General features: G+C 42.7%; 1 protein-coding gene across 2 annotated transcripts in view; it reads left to right on the top strand.

The window, feature by feature from the left end:
* Positions 1-6,694: 6,694 nt before the first annotated feature.
* The window catches only part of LOC139267116 (peroxidasin homolog), a 324,156-nt gene continuing 307,595 nt past the window's right edge, over positions 6,695-23,255 (top strand). For both annotated transcript variants that reach the window (XM_070884937.1, XM_070884936.1), the window contains exon 1: positions 6,695-6,945. In XM_070884937.1, the coding sequence (XP_070741038.1) occupies positions 6,776-6,945 (170 nt within the window). In that variant the 5' untranslated portion in view covers positions 6,695-6,775. The remainder of the gene's footprint in view (positions 6,946-23,255) is intronic.

The raw sequence follows: 23,255 nt of genomic DNA, 5'->3' as shown, positions 1-23,255 counted from the left end.
TAACACAGATGAGGCTGAACACAGGGAGGTTAAAGTAACAGTGACCTTAGTCTTTATTAAGACACTCCAGAGTGAAGAACAGGCCTTATGGGCCGGCTTATATACAGTGCTCCCAAGGGATGCTGGGATCCCTTGGGACTCCAGGGGATGCGCTCCCTGGTGGTGGAACATGGGAGTGCATGCTTTACAGATACACATCATTCCCCCCGCAAAGTCAAAGTGAAAACTATTTACAAGGTGAGGCGGTCGGGAGCCTTTCTTTCCCTGGTGGACCGCCTCGGTACAAATGTCTGTTCTGGTGTGATGGCTGTGCCCTCGCTAGGCTGGCGTGTTGTTGGCCCTGCAGGGCTGCTGAGTGAGCCTGGCCTTGCTGGGCTGTTGGGCGTGACGGGTTTGATTTCCTGGTCCGGCGTGGTGTCGTTGATCCTTTGGGTGTGTGTTGTGGGCTCGAAAAAGGTGGTGTTTGCTGTGGGTTGTTCAGGGCAATCTGTGAACTGCAGCCTCATTTGGTCCAGGTGATTTCTGCAAATTTGTCCATTGTCTAGTTTGAAAAACACAAAAAAAACCTACAAAAAATACAAAAAAAACAAAAAGAAACAAAAAAAAGGGCCTTGGGAAATGTTTGGAGTGTCCCCCAGATCGGGGGGCACGTGATTTAATATTTATGTTTGCCCCCAAAAGAGTTGTCTCGTTTGACTACAAACACCCTATTCCCTTCTTTAGCTATCACTGTGCCCGCGATCCACTTGGGATCATGTCCATAGATTAGCACATACACAGGGTCATTCAGATCAATTTCCTGTGACACAGTGGCGCGACCATCATTTACATTTTGTTGCTGCCACCTGCTCTCTACCTGAGCATGCAGGTTGGGGTGAACCAGCGAGAGTCTGGTTTTAAGTGTCCTTTTCATGAGTAGCTCAGCCGGGGGCACCCCTGTGAGCGAGTGGGGTCTCATGTGGTAGCTGAGCAGTACTCGGGACAGGCTGGTTTGGAGTGAGCCTTCTGTGATTTGTTAAGGCTCTGTTTGATGGTTTGTACTGCCCGCTCTGCCTGCCCATTGGAGGCTGATTTAAACGGGGCCGAGGTGACATGTTTGATCCCATTGTGGGTCATGAATTCTTTAAATTTGGCACTGGTGAAACATGGCTCGTTGTCACTGATCAGTATGCCAGGCAGGCCGTGGATGGCAAACATGGCCCTCAGGCTTTCAATGGTAGTGAGGGCAGTGCTTCCCGACATTATTTCACATTCAATCCATTTTGAAAAAGCGTCCACCACCACCAGGAACATTTTACCGAGAAATAGGCCCACATAGTCGACATGGATCCTCGACCATGGTCTGGAGGGCCAGGACCACAAACTTAGTGGTGCCCCTCTGGGCGCGTTGCTCAACTGAGCATATACGCTGCATTGCCATATACAGGACTCTAAGTCAGAGTCGATACCGGGCCACCACACGTGGGATCTGGCTATCGCTTTCATCATTACTATACCCGGGTGTGTGCTGTGGAGATCCGAGATGAACGTCTCCCTGCCCTTTTTTGGTAGCACTACGCAGTTACCCCACAACAGGCAGTCTGCCTGAATGGACAGCTCGTCCTTTCGCCACTGGAAGGGCTTGATTGGCTCTTGCATTTCAACAGTGATGCTGGCCCAGCTCCCATGCAGTACACAGCTTTTTACCAGGGACAGCAGAGGATCTTGGCTGGTCCAAGTCCTAATCTGGCAGGCCATGACAGGTGATTTATCATTTTCAAACGCTTCCATGACCATCAACAAGTCTGTGGGCTGCGCCACTATCAACAAGTTTGCAGGCTGCGCCATTTCCACCCCCGTGGTGGGTAATGGTGGCCGACTGAGAGCATCCACACAGTTCACGGTGCCTGGCCTTTGGCGGATGGTACAGTTATACGCTGATAGCGCGAGTGACCACCTTTGTATGCAGGCTGAAGCATTAGTATTTATCCCCTGGTTTTCAGTGAACAGGGATGCGAGGGGCTTGTGATTGGCCTCAAATTTCAGCTGGAAACCAAACAGGTACTGATACATTTTCTTTACCCCGAACACACACTCTATTGCCTCTTTCTCAATCATACTGTTGGCCCTCTCGGCCTTAGACATGCTCCTGGAAGTATAGCCGACAGGTTGCAACTTCCCCGCAATGTTAGCTTGTTGTAATACACACCCGACTCCGTACGACGATGCGTCACATGCTAGCACAAGTCTTTTACATGGGTTATACAATACAAGCAGCATGTTGGAGCATAAAATGTTTCTGGCTCTCTCAAAAGCAATTACTTGTTTTTTTTCCCCATACCCAGTTCTCACCTTTGTACAATAACATATGTAGGGCTCGAAAAGGGTGCTTAACCCAGGTAGGAAGTTACCAAAATATTTGAGGAGTCCCAGGAACGACCGCAGCTCCGTGACGTTCTGTGGCCTGGGCGCATTCCTGATAGCCTCTGTCTTGGCGTCTGTGGGCCGAATGCTGTCCGCCGCGATCTTTCTCCCCAAAAACTCCACTTCTGTTGCCATGAAGATGCATTTCGACCTCTTCAGCCACAGCCCTACGCGATCCAATCGCTGAAGGACTCCTCCAGGTTTTGTAGGTGCTCGGTGGTGTCCCGACCCGTGACCAATATGTCATCCTGAAAGACCACCGTGTGTGGTACCGACTTGAATAGGCTCTCCATGTTTCTCCAGAAGATCGCTGCAGCCAACCGAATTCCAAACGGGCATCAGTTGTAGATGAACAGTCCCTTGTGCGTGCTGATGCAGTTGAGGCCCTTCGAAGACTCCTCCAGCTCCTGCGTCATGTAGGCCAAAGTCAGGTCGAGCTTGGTGAACGTCTTGCCTCCTGCCAGCGTCGCAAATAGGTCGTCTGCCTTAAATAGCAGGTATTGGTCCTGTAGCGAGAAACGATTAATAATTACTTTATAATTGCCATAAATCCTGACCGTGCCATCACTTTTGAGTACTGGAACAATCGGGCTGGCCCACTCGCTGAATTCCACTCGGGAGAAGATGCCCTCGTGTTGCAGTCTGTCCAGCTCGATTGCCACTCTCTCCTTCATCATGTGAGGTACCGCTCGTACCGTGTGGTGAATGGATCGTGCTTCTGGGACCAAGTGGATCCGCACCTTTGCCCTGGAAAAGTTTCCAATGCCTGGCTCAAAAAGGGAAGGAAATTTGTTAAGAACCTGGGTGCATGAGGCCTCATCGACATGCGATAGCGCTCAGATATCATCCCAGTTCCAGCGGATTTTGCCCAGCCAGCTACTTCCAAGCAGTGTGGGGCCATCGCCCGGGACAATCCAGAGTGTCAGTTCGTGCACCGTGCCCTCGTAGGTGACCTTGACCATTGTGCTGCCCAGGACAATGATAAGCTCTTTGGTGTACGTTCTCAGTTTCGTTTGGATGGGGCTCAGGGTTGGTCTGACTATCTTGTTGCACCACAGTCTCTCAAACATCTTTTTACTCATGATGGATTGGCTAGCGCCAGTGTCCAGTTCCATGGCTACGGGTAAGCCATTCAATTTTACGTTTAGCATTATAGGTGGACATTTCGTTGAAAATGTGTGCACCCCGTTTCAGCATTTGCCTCCTCTCTCTCAGGCTCAAAATTGCTTTGATCCACCATGGACCGATCTTCCTCTGGTGGTTAGCAGGTTTTGCAGAGCTTGCAGCTCGTTGGAGGTGCCCCATTGTTCCACAGCTCTTGCAAACATACCCTTTGAAGCGACATGAATAGGCTAAAAGGAAGCCTCCACAACACCAACAAGGTGTGAATTGCCTTGCATTCATCCTTTGTTGGGGACTCAGTCATCTGGGTCACCTGAGGCCTGCTGGCAGTTGCAGACTCGTGGGTTCTGCCATGTACATTTCTGCTCACAAACACAGTTCCAGTTAATTTATGAACATTGCTAGCACTTGTGTGCTGAGAGATATGTTTGGTGTTATCACTGGTGGACATAAACGCCTGTGCTATCGCAATGGCCTTACTGAGGGTCGGTGTCTCTACAGTCAAAAGTTTTCGTAGGATGGTCTCGTGGCCAATGTCCAGTACAAAAAAGTCTCTGAGCATTTGCTCCAGGTAGCCATCAAACTCACATTGTCCTGCAAGTCGCCTTAGCTTGGTGACGTAGCTCGTCACTTCCTGACCTTCAGATCGCTGGCACGTGTAGAACCGATACCTTGCCATCAACACGCTCTCCCTCGGGTTAAGATGCTCCCGAACCAGTGTACACAGCTCCTCATACGACTTATCTGTGGGTTTCACCAGAGCTAGAAGATTCTTCATGAGGCTGTAGGTCGGTGCCCCGCAGACTGTGAGGAGGACCGCTCTCCTTTTTGCAGCGCTTCCTTCTCCGTCCAGCTCGTTGGCTACAAAGTACTGGTCTAGCCGTTCGACATAGACTTCCCAGTCCTCACCCTCCGAGAACTTCTCCAGGATGCCCACAGTTTGCTGCATCTTTGCATTGGATTCGTAGTCTCGTCACCAGTTATTGTGTTCCTAACACAGATGAGGCTGCACACAGGGAGGTTACAGTAACAGTGACCTCAGTCTTCAATAAGACACTCCAGAGTGAGGAACAGGCCTTAGGGGTCGGCTTATATACAGTGCTCTCAAGGGATGCTGGGATCCCTTGGGACTTCAGAGGATGCGCTCCCTGGTGGCGGAACATGGGACTGCATGCTTTACATATACACAACATTATTGCTTTGGGATTTTGCTGTGCACAAAATTGGCTACCGGGTTTCCCTACATTACATAACTAGAATTTAGAATTAATTTATTGGCCGTGACCTTCTTTGAGATATTGTGATGTTCTGAAAGATGCTGTATGAATGCAAGTCTGTTCTTCTTTCTAACTCGCCTGACTCCCAATGTATGTGTTTCTGTGAACGCCTTGAAACGTATTGCTATCTTAGAAGCAAATGCTGCACCACAGCAACTCTGTACAAATGTAAGTTTCTGTGGTTGAACAAGGTTGCATATTCAGTGCTGTCTACTCACACTGTTCTAACAATTATATCAAATCAATAGGTGTAGAATAACTGCATTACTACCTCTCTAGCTTAATCTTCCCAATTTTCAAGAACCCTATTTCAAGGACAGGGTTCCAGAGCTGCTGCTCCACCTGTGCTCCAAAAGCAAGTTCAAAGCATCTGAGTGAATGAACTGCATAGAAATTATAATATGCAAACATGCTGCTAGGCCCAAACAGTTCATATTGCACAGTTCTCCATAGTAATCTTACGAAGTATTTACCATTACATCCCAACTTTTATATGCTATACATCTTGCCATAAAACCCTACATTCCATTAGCTTTTATGCACTTGTGCTGATTTGAATGTATTTTAAACCTGAACTTGTAAAATCCTCTGCTCTCCACATCACTCAGCTTTCTCTTGCTCAAAATATATTTATTACTTTTTTTAACCAATATGTACCACGTCACTTTATCATCTGCAAATTTTGTCAACCTTATATCCAAATCATTGATGTGAACAGTGAACAGAAGTGCTCCCCGAATAGAACCATGTTGAACACCACTACCCACTTCATGAGGCCCCGATTTTAACTTCAGGTAGATTCACCATTCAGGCCCGAGTTAAAATTAAAGTTGGGTCTCAAAGATGTCTTTAGGCCACAACATGCATATGCAAAAAAGAACTATGTTGGGTCCAGGCACATGTCCTTGCTGCCTGCTCAGGAGAGCAGGTTAAAATCGCAGATGTTGCGATCATGGCAGCTTTCGGACAGGCAAGAGTCAGTGCGATTTTAATTGCTCACTCGCCAGGTTTCTGCTGAGCGAGTAGTTAAAATCACCCCGAGAAACTGCTATCAAGTCCTAGTCTCTGCTGCCCCCACCTTCTAAACGATTAAGTAATCCAGTTTTTTATCCTCGCTTAACTCCACATCCCTTAATCTTTTCCATTGCCTCCCATGTGTTATCTTGTCATAGGCTTTCCGACGGTCCATGTCCACGCATTTCCCCCACCCTGAACTTGCACAGAAATGCAAGTCTTCCCCCGCCCAAAGAACTCTGTCATTAGAATCGGGAACAAAACTTTTGTTTTTTATTTCATCCAAGGCTGATGAGGTCAGCGACAACTGGCCGAAGTTCGGGAAGAAGAATGAGCAAAAAAGAGTCCTCGCAGCCAAACATCAAACGGCATTTAAAAAAAAGAAAACCACCCTTCATTTTCCTACATAACAACAGTGACTACACTTCAAACATACTTAATTGGCTTTAAAGCGCTTCGGGTCGTCCTGAGGGCGTGAAAGGCTGTAGAAATGCAAAAAAAAGCCCCATAAAATTCTGGAAATACTCAGCAGGTCAGGCAGCATCTGTGGAGAGAGAAACAGAAATGCACGTCTTTTTTCTCCTCCAAAACTTCCTAAAAGGGAACAAAGTAACTGAGACGGAAGAAGGCGCTTTGTGGCTTTTGCTGCGGGATCTTTTTCCGTCCTGATCCCGCCCCTAAATTGGTGCAAAGACCGAGAGCCCTGGATTTGGCCCCGGGGCGGGTGACAACCTAACCTGCCAGCGCTCTCCCGCCCCTCTGATTGGCTACGCGGCGCGCCGGCTGCTCGGTGCCGGTGTCAATCAGCTGACGTCACAATGCCCGGGGAGCCGGGTTGGGTTGAGCGGGAGGGGAGGATTCTGTACTGGGGCTGGCGCCGCCGCCGACTTTTCTCTCTCCTCCTCCTCCACAGATCGTTACTGCAAAAGCTGCGGCCGCTCGCAGCGAGAGCGGCGACAATGCCCCGGAAAAATTGCTCGGTGCTGTCAATAGCATGGCTCTTTTTCGCCGCTTTCCCATCGTGGACCGCTGCTTGCCCAAGCCGGTGCCTTTGTTTTCGCACCACGGTGAGGTGCATGCATTTAATGCTGGAGAATATACCTGCTGTAGCTCCGCAAACTACCATCCTGTGAGTATGTGTACACAGGGCAACACGCTCTTCGAGGGAGGGGAGGGGAGGCGGGGCACAGATTTTGTTGCAGTGCTTAAGAGATCAGATGTAACTTCGAGCAAGTTCGGATTTTAAGCCACTACTGAATTGATCTTTGCTTTTTGAGAGTAGACGCGCTACCTAATTTGTGTCGGTTAATGGAAGACTTTGACGTTAGATTGTAAGCATTTCTCTAGGTGCAGGGATTTGATTTTTTTATGCACCTGTTGAATTCCCAATTTTAGATGTGGATGCATTCCGCACTGAACTGTAAATTGGGAGGTTTTGTCTTTCCCTTTACTCAGTTCCAAACACTTTCTATACTTAAACCGTTTAATTGTTCTTGGAGAGGTGGAATACAGTTAGTAAAAAACTGATCTCTTGGAGAGACTGCAGAATTATTCTTGACACGGTGATGCATGTGATGTGATTAAGGAGCCAAAGTTGCTGAGTAAACTTTAAACGCGGCACATCTCGCCTTATGCAAAACTGTGTAGTTATTTGGGGTGTTATCTTGTAATCTAAAGCCAAATTTTAAATCCAAAGGCCGACAAACGCAATCTTATATAAACTTCAGCTTCAGTTGGAAATACAAAGCAAGACAAAGGTCGAACATCTTATTAAAAGACGCCTGCTGAAGTTTTCCTGCAGTTGGACACTCATCTCCCATTGACTCCGATTCGACCCGTTGACCAACTGAGCACGCTTTCTACTTGGTGTAACATGTAATGTTCTGCGCATAACCTGGAAACTATCGGTGACTGGAGCGAGATCAGTCCAAAAGTAAAAAGTGGCAGCTTTTCAAGAATGTTAAAATAACGGGGCTTGGAAGGGAAAAAAACAAGTTTCAGACGCAGACACTTTTGATCATACACGGATGGTTATATACTTAATAAAACGTACTTAAAAATCAGCAGAATATTTTTCCAGGCATCCTTGCTGGCATTCTTGCAGAGTCCCACTTTACTTTTGGGGGGTGGGAGAATCGGGAAACGTAATGGAAACATTATTGGTTCAGGAAGCATTCTTGCAACGAAATGCTGATGCACATTGCCAGGATTGCTGGACTTTTGTTCCACAGTGGAATACAGATACTTATACCGAATCTGCAAACGAGGGGGAGGGGGGAGGGGGACGGCACAAAGCTCCTGTTGATATTGCAGCATAAAAACAAGCTGTCTGTTAAGAAAACGAATTGTCAAGCCATGTCATAAATCTGATGTCTACAATTTTGCCTTTTTTGGTGGGGTGGGAGGGAAGTGTTTCCCTCTGTATTGCTCTTAACCCCTTATCCTCTGGGAGACTAGAATCTGTTTCACTAAAAATGTATTCATTCAATAGATGCTCATATTCTGGCGAGAGTAAAAGGTTAATGTGCGTTTGACTGAGGCAGTTTTGTGGGCCATGTTAATTTTTTACTGATTAGAAGGGAGGAGGAAAATTGAGGTGGTGATTTAAAAAAAGATCTGCCAATCATCAACCAAAACTTCTTTGCTGGAATTCATTAGGAGACACATGATTGCTTCACATGCTCATTTCATGTTTGGTTGCTTCCTTCAGCTGAGCTGATCATATTCTTTGCTCTTTTATTATAAGTTATTGGTTTTTGTTTTAGCCCTTTATCCATTAATATGAAACACTAAGGACTAGATTTAATAGGCAAGTATCTGACAGAATTCATTTATATTCTGTTTAACTTATTGACTCTAAAGGATGAGGCTGTCTTAAACATTGTTAGATCAGGATATAGGAGGAGTGAGCTCACTGAAAAGGATCTCACCTTTTTGTACAACCACCTGCAGGTATATTTAATGTATGAACATACAAAAATGATGGCAGGAAAGGCCATCTGTCCATCAAACCTGCCCCACATTCATGATACCTGGAGAATTGTGACCAGACATTTCCTAACCCCTAGCAATCATGCAATCTCCTGGGAGAAGCAAAACAAATCAGATAAAGAAACCCAGGGCCAAAAATCAGAGTGGGGAGAAATATTAGGAAAATTTAAAACTAGTTCAGGAGACCACATTGACAATGCTTACGTTAAATCACTTGCCTTTATAAGAAACGACCTCTGCCCCAGCTCCAGCTCCAGCTCCCTTTTGAAGGTATGCAGAGAGTCAGTGCAAAAGCTGACAATGTATTTCAAGGGCTCACTGTCGAAGGTGCCATCTTTCGGATGAGACATTAAACCAAGGCCCCATCTGCCCTCTCAGGTGGATGTAAAAGATCCTATGGCACTATTTGAAGAGCAGGGGAGTTATCCCCAGTGTACTGGCCAATATTTATCCATCAATCAACATAATTAAAACAGATTTTCTGGTCATTATCGCATTGCTGTCTGTGGGAGCTTTCTATGCACAAATTAGCTGACTAATTTCCTACATTATAACAGTGAGTACACTTCAGAAAGTGCTTCATTGGCTGTAAAGTGCTTTGGGACTTCTGGTGTTCGTGAAAGGCGCTATATAAATGCAAGTCTTTCCTTTCTTTCTAATAGCACGCAAATGCTGAACAAATTCTGTTCTGGATTTTATTTTAATTAAATCTACTCTTTAATGACAAAACTTGGTATTATACAACCAACACGATGAAAATGATACTGTTTCACTGAAGTTTAACATTCCTGGTTATGTATCTGTGTAAAATGTATCTCATTCTGCCTCTAATAATGATCTTAGGACCAGGTAATACATTGTCTGGCTGGGCGTGAATGATGAGAGTATTTGGTACAAAAATGGTCACGTGAGCTCTCCCTTTTCACATTATGTCTCAGTCTGGTCCACCTTCCACTCAGAAATGTGGTACAGAGTTGGTTTTACACAAATAAATGACAGTTTTACTTTGCGATCCAAGTGTCTTTTTAGATACACAGTAGTGTTCCAAAGGAGTGATAGGCATTTTTGTTGTGAAGGTATGGGAGAACAGATGTATCCCTGAAATCCTTTGCTCTGCCAGCAATGCTGCATTAAACTACAGCCTTTTTTTCATTACAGAATATCCATTTATAGGTGAAAGTTTTGATATTACTTTTTTTTTAAAGCACATCTTGCAAGGTGATGGGGTGGTGTGGTCAGTAATTATCATGTTTTGAGATTGCTGCCACAAAATGTTTAAAAAAAGCATTTTTGATATATGCATTATGAATGTCATGATGTGAAAACTGTCGTGGTAGAACCAACCATTAAATATGCAAGATTTGTAGCTTTACAAGGTTATAAAATGTGATATGCTGTTGCATGTTTTTCAAGTGGAATAATTTGGAGCACTGCCAGGGTAGATCCAAACACGGAAAATGAAATCAGTTATGTGCTAGAGCTGCTGTTATTGCCAGAATAGCAGAAATGCCATGAATCCTGTTTTTTGAAAGGGTAATTTGAGCAAAAGCTATAGATGACTTAATTTGGTACAAAGAAATTTGCATTGTTACTGTCACACTTCAAATCAAGAAATTTTAGCATAATTGTCATATGTACATAGTCCATTCTATTGGTTACCAAAAGCACTTACTAAAAGATTGTAGACAATTGGATAGTCTGTTTTTCAGTGAGTTATATTTGGCTTTCTTTTTTGCAAACTGAAACCAGCAATTGCATATGTTTTATACTCATCATAAAAGCTCCTTTTTTTTTGTTTCATACTATCAATCAGTTGCACGGTCAGTTTATTTGAATGAGTTGCAGATAACACTAAAGCTTCAGTTGATAATGGGGCAGATCTTCCTGGAAAAATAATGACATGATAATGTGCACACCGTTATTAATGTGCTAATCAGCCAGCAAGTTCAGCGGAAGAAGAGATACGCCATGAGTTGTGAATTTCCAGAACTCGCTGGTTGATTTACACAGCTCTGCCGCTTGCTTCGCACAAATGCCATCTTGCCCTTGGTCTCCTTTTATTTTTAAGAACTTACTGGCTGTGCACATTAATTGCCCATTAAACTCACCACAGAAAGTTAGGGCTTATAATTAATAGCATAAGTACCCTTTCAGCGATGTGATAATTGATAATGTGATGCCAATCAATTTCTCCAGCCCAGAAAAGGAACAATGTAAACAGTTGAGTCCCATTTCTGCATGTAGTAAATTGCTCTTTGAGATTTTTAAAATTTCAAATTTTAAATGTGATCGGAACAACGTACAGATTTACAACCAAGTGCATACATTGGTGGCTTTCAATTTTTTCTGTTTTGGGGGGGGGAGGGCGGAGTCTCTCTTGTAAATCTTGACATGCTCCTCAGAGCCCCTGACCTAAAAGATAGCATCAGCAACCCAAGTAAGAATAGTGCCATCGTTACAGAAGACATTTTTATTGGTATATAAAGCAACAGTAATAAAGTGTTAAAATTTCAACAAGAGCAGTAATCTGGTGATTGTCAGAAAGTTGATGACCACACAGACCCTTATTCTTGAGTTTGAAAATCCAGACCCCACTTCATGATTCTGTAATCTCAAGCTAATAATGTGATCACCACTAGATAAAATAAAGCAGGAACTTGCATTTATATAGCATCTTTCACAACCTCAGGACATCCCAATACACCTCAGTCAATGAAGTACTTTTGAAGTGTAATCACTCTTGTAATGTAGGAAAATGGGGTAGACAATTTGCACACATCAAGATCCCACAAACAGCAATGAGAAAAATGATCAAATCTGTTATAGTGAAGTTGGATGAGGGATAAATGTTGGCCAGGACCCTGAGAAAACTCCTCTTTTATTTAAAAAAAAAGTGCTGTGGGATTTTTTTATATCCATCGAAGAGGGCAGACTCAGTTAAATGTCTCAACTTAAAGACAACACCTTCAACAGTGCACCCTCCCTCAGTACTGCAGGAGTATAAGTCTAGATTATGTGTTCAAGTCTCTGGACTGGGATTTGAACCCTCAGCCTTCTGCCTCCGAAGTGAGAGTGCTGCAACTGACCAAGGCTAGAATCAAAAAGGCAAATGAATGGAATTCTAGGCCTATTTCAAAGTGAAGTGGATGTCGTGAACTTTGATTTATAATTTCTGTTGTATGTCCATTGCACAAGGTAATAAAAACACATTTAGTCTAATGTTAAAATTAGACTAAATAATCTTATCTTTGATTCCTGTGTCATGAAGAATGAAAACATTGTAATACCTGTATAAATTAATGCTACCCTTGAAAGATTATTGAGTGACATACTGCAGTTCGATTATTCATCAGCTTGGTGGTAACTTGACTGGTTCTGGGGTTAGAATCTTGCTGAGAATGGGATGTTAATTGTTAAAATAGAACTGAGTTGTATTCCAAATTTTAGATTTGTTTGAATCATTTGTAAATCAGAAACCTGATGGAAATTTGTGAGCAGTATTAATTCATGCAAGTTATGGCTAGAGATAATTTAGAGGGAATGTTCAGTTTGTTTGGTCGTGAAATACTTGCATTTTTATCAAGTTTCTGAAGAGTGACTGACTTTCCATGATTTAAATCTTGATGTATTGGTGCTTTGGAAGTACTGTTCTATGGATGGTTTCTGCAGTTTCGTGCTGTCTAGAAACCAACTAATCTAGACATTGAAAACCTGAGTTGAGAGGGTTTGAAATAAATTTGTGCGTCCAGGTGAACATCGGTGCCTGAGGCAGTGTTTGATATGATAGATTAAGGAATTGGGTACAAACAAAAGCAGAAAGACCCAACCTCAGCAAACAGTAGGAAATGGCTCTTCTGTGGAATTTGCTACAGTTCGGATTTCCATTCTTTGTGCTGTTGTTGGAATGCAAAGCCAAAAATCCCTAAAGCATTATAAATTCCTGCAGACGCCTGCAGTGTTTTTCAGTGACAGTGGATGCAAAAATATGTTTTGTTTTCCCAAGTGTTGCTGAAAGATGGAATTAGTTTTCAATTTTTCCTCATTTGAACTACAAACTATTTTGGTTTTTGATAACTCACATTTTGAACTAAAAGTGGTTGTAATGCCACTTCACAAGTTCCATTTTGTTAGTACAAATGACCAGCAACTTTGTTCACCCGTTATCATGAAGCAGTGACTGATAGCTTGTCTAGGAAGTGAAGTAGGTACTAATAAAGTGGCCCCTTTGTAAAAGCTATTTCTAATGGGGAGTGCATTCCTGAGTTGAAGACATATTGATACCTCTACGGTCTGTGTGATGTTTGATGTCTTCAACTGTTCCTGTTTACGACTGCTTTTATCAGTCACTGGTTGACAGGGTCTCGCAAAGTGCCTAACTAGTTAAAATTGAGCAGCTGAGCCATACAGACCAGTAAAGTCCCATTCTAAATCTTGTTTTATGCTGAGTTTGCTGACCTCAGCTGGGATGACTGAGTCAGAAGGGTTCAACTCCCACTCCAGAGACTTGAGCACAAAAATCTAGGCTGATACTCCACTGCAGTACTGAGAGAGAGCTGCACTGTTGGAAGTGCCGTCTTTCAGATGAGATGTAAAACCGAGGCCCCATCTACCCCCTCGGCTCGACGTGAACAGTCTTATGGCACTACTTTGAAGAAGAGCAGGGGATTTATCCCTTGTGTCCTGGCCAATATTTATCCCTTAATCAGCATCACTATAAAAACAGATTTTCTGGTGATTATCACATTTTTGATAGTGGGAGTTTGCTGTCGGCAAATTGGCTGCCACATTTCCACATTACAACAGCGACTACACTTCAAAAATTATTTTATTGGCTGTAAAGCACTTTGGGACGTCTATTGGTCGAAAAAGGCACTAAATAAATGCAAGTCTTTTTTTTGACAGTAGGAGCACTACAATTGCCTTTGATCCCTTTGCCTTAGGCAGAGGGAAAATCAGTTCCTACTCTTGATTGCAATCCAGAAATCCATGCTGGAAGTGTGATTGTTTGGACATCTGGTGAGGATGGTATTGGGATCCGCTGTGATGTCCCTTGTTCTAACTATCTATTGGCGCCCCTTGCCTACCGTATATGAACAGTGGTCACTTGACAAAGGGGTATTGGATAGTGACCAGTGCCGAAAAGGTCAATCAATGGCTTTAAAACGGGAGATGGAACAAAGTTGTTAGAAATGGCTTGCAGAAAAGTGATATTGGCCTAAAAATCCCGGTCAAGGTCTTCCTGCTGGCGATCGACTGAAAAAGGTAAAAAGATGCGCACTTACCTGTTCCTGCTGCGCCCACGAAAGATCCTGGTCCTGAGGCTTCCACTCACTGCGTACGTCGGGACGTCTGTAAGCTGGAGTTGGAGTCACATGGCTCTGGGCAGCCAATCAAGGTACAATATTTTCTCATTCATAATAATGGGAACTCCGTAAATTGGAGTTCCCATTATTATGATTGAGAAACAGCCCCCCAAAACACAAAAAAAAAGACCACATATTTAAGATTCATTTAAATTAGTTATTTATGTCTTATTTAAAAAAAAAAAAAAATTTTTTAATTATAGTTTAAAATAAACTTACCATAGTGAGCAGGGTTTTTAACAATAACGTGTTTTTAAAATTTTATTTTATGTTTTTGTATGTTTTAAAACTCTTAGCCTGTAAAAATAGGTTATTCGCCTGCTTTTATCAGACGCAAGAGTTTTCAGGACATCCGCTGGGCAAGATATGGGTAAATACCGCAATCTTGCCCATGCGACTGTCCAGGCTATGGAGATACGGAGGATCTATCAAGCTGGAGCTTGACCGATCGGAAAAGCCGATTTTCAGCACATGCACATTGTGCGCTGAAAGCCGGCTTTTGCAATGCCTTTCCGGGTCCATGTGGACCTGGGGAGGCCGGGATTTCTAGGCCATTGTAAACAACTGATCACAAACCAGTCATGCAAAAATAAAAGTTCTAGCTGAAGAGGTTAATTTTAAGATGCATACTTTCAAAATATATATTTTAGAATTTACAATAATAATTTACAATAGTAGCAATAGTTGAAACATAAATTGGTCATACAGTTGTACTTCTGTTCTATTTTAATTATTACTTAACCGCTTTGCTGATAAAAATGAGTTCTATTTCACTAGTTACAACAAACTTGCAGTCTTGTGTTCCACATACCATGTTACTGTAAATCGGGGTGTCCAACCTTTTAGAGCTGTATGTCACTATTAGTGAATGGGTTGTGCTAAGCAGAATAATAATTAAATATGTCCATTTGCACTGGTCCCCAGCTAGCACCTTCGTCAAGTGTCATCTTGGCTCAGAGATAGCACTGAGTTATAGTTCCATTCTGCGACTTGAGTACATAATCTAGACTAACATTTAAATGCAGTACTGAGGGAGTACTGCCATGTTGGATTGCTGCCTTTTGGAGACCTTAATTCAAGGCCCTGTCTGCAAGCTAAGTGGATGCACATCCCATGGCATTATACAAAGAACAGCAGGGGGGCGGGGGGGTTCTCTTGGTATTCTGGCCAACTTTCATCTCTCAACCAGCATCTCATCTCATTGCTGTTTGTGAGACCTTGCTGTGTGCAAAATGGCTACTGCATTTGCCTGAACAGCAACAATGACCAGCTTCAAAAGTAATTCATTGGCTGTGAAGTGTTAGAGGACATCCCGAGGGCGTGAATGTAAAGGCAAGATCGCTTGTTCTTTGAGTCGTTGGACCATGTCACTTCTCTCTTTTTTGCTTTTATTATATCTGTCTCTTTCCCCCATTTCCCCTTCCCCCCCCCCCCCCCCACTTTTATTCCTCTCTCTCTCTGCGTGCGTGCGTCTCTCCCCACTCATTTCTGTCTATCTTCCCTTTATCTGCTCTCATTTTTTTTTTCTCATCTCTTTTCCCCGTTCTCTTACTCCTTTTCACCTTTTCCTTTACCTTTTTATTCTTCAGTTTTGGCCATACTTTGCTATTTATTTCTATAACTGTGGATGGGCCAAGACACTTTATCAAGACTCTGGGTGAGTTAGCCGCAGTAGCATTAAGACTTAGGTGGGCAGGCAAGTTGTAGGCAACGGCATTGATGATCACTGCATTTGGGGCTTGATGGGAATGGATGGTGGAGACTATACCATATGCTGGGAGATACTGTAGTCTTGTGATTGGCCTTCTGTAACCTATTTGAGGTTCGGAGCAACCCACAAGAGTCCCGTATGAGCCTCCTTAAGGGCTCCTCTGTGTTGTTGTAGGGTGGGTTGGATTGCAAGTCCTCACATCTGAAAAAGCATAACGGCAGAAACAGTTGAATTACTGGGAGTGAATGAAACGGGTAGATAGAGCTGCCTGCTTTCCTGGTGGGAATGTAGGAGGTTTACATGCACCTTCCATTCCCAGAAGTACTGCTCTTCCCCTTCAATTCGGGGCTGTCTCTGTAATCCTTGACATTGCAGATTTCTACTGGAGGGGGACAGTCACTCTGCCAAGAGTGGCAGGTTGAATCCCAGCCTGCTGAGAGCTGGCACTGCATCTGCCTGTTTCATTCCCTGCTGGCAGATCAGCCATTTCAGCTGGCGAGATTTCTGATACAATTTTTTTCAAATTAAGAGGTGATCTTTCACATATTTTGAATTTGGGAAACAGGCTGGATTTAGCTTGTGGATTGGAGGTTGAACTGGATGTATATTATGCAGTGCGTACTCTCGTAAGATCATGCAGGTTCCCCATTCCATTCTCTGTTGAATAGTTGCCTAGCAATTGAAGCCCAGAAAGCTTGACAGGTCTAATATCTGTTTGCGAGAGGGTAGCAGACAAAGTCTATTAAAATACTTGTTCCATAAAGTTATATCTGATTATACAATGCAGTGTCTGCATAGTGGACTCCATTACTAGGAAAATCACCTCACATGTAGTTCGGGATCTCGAATATTAGGTCCTTCATTGAAACACCTGTGAACTCATCCCTTTTTGGCGTGGAAGCAAGTCATCCTTGCTTCGAGGGACTGCCTATGATGATGATTCAGGAGAATGCTTTTTCTGATTAGAAAAGGCAAATATCTGGCTAATTTTAGGTAAACCCAAAGCAAGAATAGGTTCTATAAGGGTTGTGTAATGTATTTGCTTCATTGGTTCTTTGCTTAAGAATTCATAGCAACACATTGCTATTAAGAATTAGTTGGTTTATTAACAAAGATTTAACAATCAAACTACATATTATCAGTTCATCCTCTAGGCTCACAACTGCATACCTCATCGTGCATGATCTAGACTCAATTGACTGGGGTTTTATTGAGTCTTGTGAACATCACATGTCTGGCTAAGCCACTCTCAATGTGGAGCATACTCATGTGCATACATTACAAGTTGCATAAGTACATAAAATATGTGGTCTAGAAAAGACCCTTTAGGTTGAGGTAATTGCCGGTGTATAAGGATATACCCTTTTAGGTGTTCCTTGTTTTTTTAAAAATGTTATTTCTTCACTTAGGCAATAGGAAGGGAAGTTATAATTTCAGAGGATTTCCAAAAGTGTTTTTGTTTCCCTGTAGATTGATTTAACTTAACCATATAGATTATGTCATTTTAAGAGTGTGCAAAACTCCCTTAAAGTGAAAGTAAATGGATGGATTAATTTCTGAGACTTGGTCCCAATTCCAGATCAGACAGATGGACGAATGTCTTATAAGAACATAAGAAATAGGATCAGGAGTAGGCCATTTGGCCCCTCGAGCCTGTCCCGCCATTCAGTAAGATCATGGCTGATCTGATCTTGGCCTCAACTCCACTTCCGTGCCCGCTCCCCATTTACTCCCTTATCATTCAAAAATCTGTCGATCTCTGCCTTAAATATATTCAATGAATCGGCCTCCACAGCACTCTGGGTTCGAGAATTTCAAAGATTTACAACCCTCAGAGAAGAAATTCCTCCTCATTTCCACTATAAATGGACGTCCCCTTCTTCTGAAACTATGCCCCCTAGTTCTAGATTCCGCCACGAGAGGAAACATCCTCTCCGCATCTACCTCGTCAAGCCCCCTCAGAATCTTTTACATTTCAATAAGATCACCTCTCATTCTTCTAAACTTCATTGAGTATAGGCTCAACCTTCTAAAGACAACCCCTTCGTCTCAGGAATCAATCTCGTGAACCTTCTCTGAACTGCCTCCAATGCATAGTTGCATATACCTCCTTAAATAAGGAGACCAAAACTGCATGCAGTACTCCAGGTGTGGTCTCACCAATGCCCTGTACAGTTGTAGCAGAACTTCCCTACTTTTATACCCCTTTATAGCTTGGGAATCAACATCGTAAACCTTACTTTGTTATCTGTAACATCCTACTTAAAGTGAAAATTGGCAGTTTCAACAATGTAAAATGGGCTAAATGACTTTTTTAAAAATTCGTTCACGGGATGTGGACGTTGCTAGCAAGGCCAGCATTTATTGCCCATCCCTAATTGCCTTTGAGAAGGTGGTGGTGAGCCACCTTCTTGAACCGTGGCAGTCCGAGTGGTGATGGTACTCCCACAGTGCTTTTGGGGAGGGAGTTCCAGGATTTTGATCCAGCGACGATGAAGGAATGGTGAATGCTTCCAAATCAGGATGATGTGTGACGTGGAGAGGATTTGAGTACAGGGGCAGGGAGGTGTTGCTACAGTTGTACAGGGCCTTGGTGAGGCCACACCTGGCGTATTGTGTACAGTTTTGGTCTCCTAACTTGAGAAAGGACATTCTTGCTATTGAGGCAGTGCAGCGAAGGTTCACCAGACTGATTCCCGGGATGGCGGGACTGACATATCAAGAAAGACTGGATCAACTGGGCTTGTATTCACTGGAGTTCAGAAGAATGAGAGGGGATCTCATAGAAACGTTTAAAATTCTGACGGGTTTAGACAGGTTAGATGCAGGAAGAATGTTCCCAATGTTGGGGAAGTCCAGAACCAGGGGTCACAGTCTAAGGATAAGGGGTAAGCCATTTAAGACCAAGATGAGGAGAAACTTCTTCACCCAGAGAGTGGTGAACCTGTGAAATTCTCTACCACAGAAAGTTGTTGAGGCCAATTCACTAAATATATTTAAAAAGTAGTTAGATGTAGTCCTTACTACTAGGGGGATCAAGGGATACGACGAGAAAGCAGGAATGGGGTACTGAAGTTGCATGTTCAGCCATGAACTCATTGAATGGCGGTGCAGGCTTGAAGGGCTGAATGGCCTACTCCTGCACCTATTTTCTATGTTTCTATGAACGTGGAGATGGTGGTGTTCCCATGTGCTTGCTGCCCTTGTCCTTCTAGGTGGTAGAGGTCACGGTTTGGGAGGTACTGCTGCAGAAGTCTTTCCTCATATCTATTTTTGACATGAAAGAAAAAAGCGTGGCTGAGATGAGAACTCTTCTCTAGAAGTTACAACAGTTATTTCTCTTTGTCTACGCACAGGATTTTGTGCAACATATAATAACAGTAATAGTGAGAGTTTTGAACCCTTGCACCTGGCCAGATTTTCAGGAGTATAATCAAGTACTTACATAAAGACTCAGTATTTTCTTTGGTTGCATTCACTGTCCATTGATTGAAGTTGGAGAAAATCATTTCCAAGTTTACTTTGGGTTTGGAGGTCATGTTCACACTGCTACCTTTGAAATCCAATTTCAGCTCATGGGATGTGATGTGATATTCTCAGATTGGAGGAATGTGTAGGAAATGGCACTCTCTAACTTTTTGAAACCCAAATTTTTTTATTAATCTAGCAATGTAGCATGTAATATTTTATATAGGTGTAAATCTATAGTGTAAAGCAAAATTTAAAGGAAATTCTGTTAATAAACTGTAAAGATAAAAGAGATGACCTTGAAGAATTACATCCTCTGCCACTCCAGTTTTTGAATTGGTTTACTTTCTTGTACCTATAATAACTTTTGTTTATAAATGGAGAGTTGGCTTAAAAATAAACTGATTCCTGTGTTCAATGTGTATCCATTGCTGTAAATACAGGTTTAGATTAAACCAACCACTTTAGTAATGTAGTATTGGATATATTATTGAAATACTGTAAAGAGTTCAAATATTCACACGTGTACATTCTAAGGGCTCAATTTTCCCCGAGCCCATTTTCTGGTGTATTGCCCGAGTTGCGCTGATTAATTAGGTAAATAGATGCTCCAGAAAAAAATCTCCTAAGTTTCCCCGATGTTTGGCCTCTAATCTGCAACCACGGCATGGCCAGTCGCCTCGGGGGGGTGGAGCCTGCGGTCTGTGCTGGAAAAAGGAACCGGGCTTTCTGCGCATGCGCGGGGGAAAAAACTGACGTTCTTGACGTCGCTGAAATAGCCGCGCATGCACAGTGGAGCTCCGAGTGAGGTGCCTTCCTGGTCAGCTGCGGTGAGTACCCTCACCCGCCGAGCCTCTCCAGTGCTTTCCTGCCGTTCTGTGGCCCCCGATTTCGTGCCGGCCAGCTTGCTCGCTTCACCCTGAGCCTCTCCGGTGCCTTTCCACCGCTCTGTGGCCCCCAATTTCGTGCAGGTCCCGGTCTGCTCCGCTTCCCGCCCCTAACACAAGCCAAATGGCCTCCGAGTTACTTTCCTGCGTGATTTATTTAACTTTCCAAGTGTTTTCTCGAGAGGCCACATACACTGGCCTAAGTAGAATGGAGTAACTATCAGCTGGCCACAGTTGCCTAAATGGCCAGAATTGGCGTATCTAGATGGCTGGTAACACCCCCTTTTGAGAAAAAAAACTTACCTAAAATAAACTTAACTAAGTGAGTTACGCTGGTGCAAATTGATTGAGGAAACTCGGGATTTTTAAGTTAGGCCAGGAAAAGCAACCTATTCCAAAAAAAATGGCGCAAATATTGGGGAAAATTGGGCCCTAATCTTGTACAGGAGATACTGACTGAGCCCAGTTTATTCAGATTACATTTGTCAGTGAATTATTGGGCCATTTGTACTTGGATTGGAACGCATTTCAGTGTTTTATTAATGACCAACTTAAAAAAAAAGGTGTGCATTGCTGCAATATGTTAGTTGGTTCAATAATACAAAGCTTGTTCTTTTGAAAATGTTTTTGCTAGCTCCCCTGATGGTTCATTTGGTAAGTGCCTTACATGGTGTGGAAATGAACCATAAAGGTCAGGAAGGTCCTGCTTTTGTTTCCTGATCTGGCTGATCTCTGCGAAGGTTGTAATAGTACAGCTATTAGCTTCTAGGCTGGGATTGGGGCGGGGAAAATCGGTCAGGATTCTCACTCCTGATTGCTAGCCAATGATTGCTGCTGGAAAATGCATGTGAGGACAAGATGAGGTGTTCAGCTGCAATGCCTCTCATTGGGAAAATAGTCAACTGTCTTCCACTTGCACATGAAGAATGGACAATTAGTTCAGGTAATGGTGATTTGTATAGTTGAACGAAAAGGGAAGATAATTTGAATAGGAAGATGAGCTTTTGTTATTTTGCATTACTTGTTTTTATTGAATCAGATCTACTTTCAAAAGTGGAAAATTGCAAAATGTGAACATTTGTCTATTTGCTAATGTAAGCTTTATCATTTCAGTTATTCTACACCGTAAATTCCAGAAACAAAGCCAGTCAGCACTTTATTTGTACGCAAACAGCACGTGGGTAGAACTCAGCCTGTAGCTTTTTAAACTACATACATATAGACTACAAAAAAAGAAAAAATCTGAAAACTATTTTCGGAAGTTAATGAGCTTTCCACTCTTTTATAGATTCCAACAAAAACTTGCATTCATATAGTGCCTTTTTAATGTAGCAAAACATCCCAAAGTACTTCAGATCAATGGCACACTATTGACCTCTTGCAATGCCTTTTACATTACTGTTCATTTGAAGTAATAGGTATTTTGTAACATTAAATGGTCTTTTAATAAGCGATTTGTACGGTTAGTCAGTATATGCATATGTGAAAATGACTCCCAATGAGTGCAATTTTCTTAGATGTAGAAAATAGGCCCATCATCAAAATTAGTTAGTCAAGTTCATCGGGTTTTCATAATGCTCAATATGTTGATATTGCATATGCTAACAAACTTAATGCAGGCAATATTACAGAATAAGCAGCTAGCCTTGCTGTAAGCTTATGCCATATTTAATTAATAAAATTTATGTGGAGGTGAGGAAGGTATTGCCACTCATAGTCCTGCTACATTCAGTAAAGCTATATTTTTAGTAATCAAATATATACTACAGTATTTCTAAGAAGATAATCAGTACAATCAATCAGTGGTCATTCATCGAGTGCCACCTTCTGTGCTACAGTACATTTAGTTTCTGACGATCACAAGTAATGGGCCAATAACAGCTGCTGTAAATTTCCTTGTAGGTTCATTTGGTTTGGGATTTAGCCAGTGCATTCTTTCAGAATCAGATTATGGCTTCTTCTGCTCTGGTTTTGTCTTTTTTAAATTACTTTCATAGCCCCTTTGTGTTGGTCTGTTGAGTTCTGCTTGACTTCTGTGGCCCTTTGGGTCAAGATTTTTAGAACGTTTTCAAGCAGTAAAAGAGCACAGTAGTAATTAACCATTATCCTTTTAAGTAAAGGTTCTTGCAACTGACACAACATGCATCGCGTCGGTATTAAACGAATTGAAAGATTAAGATAATGAGGTATGATTCAGAATGCAAAGGAACAAGTGCAAAAATGTGTTGCACAATCTTGCATTAGACTTAAGACCAAAGTTTCATAACTGTTAAATTCTAGCTGTATAACCTTGACTAATCCAGGAAATGATAGGTCTAGGCTGGCTGACCATGTGAATTTTCTGTTGACCTTCATTGTTGTGACTGAACTGGTATGAATATGTTACTTACTTTGTAGTTTTCATGCTTGTCTCTTTTTATTGGAAGTCTTTTGTCTGTTTTCTGTTTCTTGCTGTGTTGCTCTCCAATTGATCAAGTGTGGGAATGAAGTGGATACAAGTTGAACAGATATTTGTGGAGCTAATATGATGTCAAACTGTGGGCAGAAAATTCAGTGAAACACTGGGCCGAAAATTGCGGCCTCTCCGGGTGTATACAATGTCCTCACGCACCTGAAGAGGCCTCGCAAATGCCGGTTCTCGGCACGCAATGCGCATGCGCTTTTGCGATCTGTCAAAATGTCTTTTGACAGATCGCACGCATCCCGGGGGAAGGATATCCGCAGGGCATATTTGCACGGTGAATGTCCTTCAAATTCTTGCGCTTAGTATAGCCTACATTTACCAGCCTAAGAGTTTTAAAACACAGAAAAATTACATTTAATCACTCATTTTTATGTTTAAAAACCCTGTCCATTAAGGTAAGTTTATTTTTAACCCTATGTTTTAAAAAAAAATCAAACTTTTTTTTAAAACATTTAATTACATTCAATTTCAATTAATATTAAATGTGATTTTTTTATTGTATTGTGTTTCTTGTTTTTGGGGGATATTCTCAGTGGTAGTAATGGGAGCTCGTGC

Source organism: Pristiophorus japonicus, chromosome 7 (genome assembly GCF_044704955.1).
Source record: "Pristiophorus japonicus isolate sPriJap1 chromosome 7, sPriJap1.hap1, whole genome shotgun sequence".
Taxonomy (NCBI): Eukaryota; Metazoa; Chordata; class Chondrichthyes; family Pristiophoridae; genus Pristiophorus; species Pristiophorus japonicus.
The sequence above is the reverse complement of the archived record's forward strand: the minus strand, read 5'-3'. Positions and strand labels throughout refer to the sequence as shown.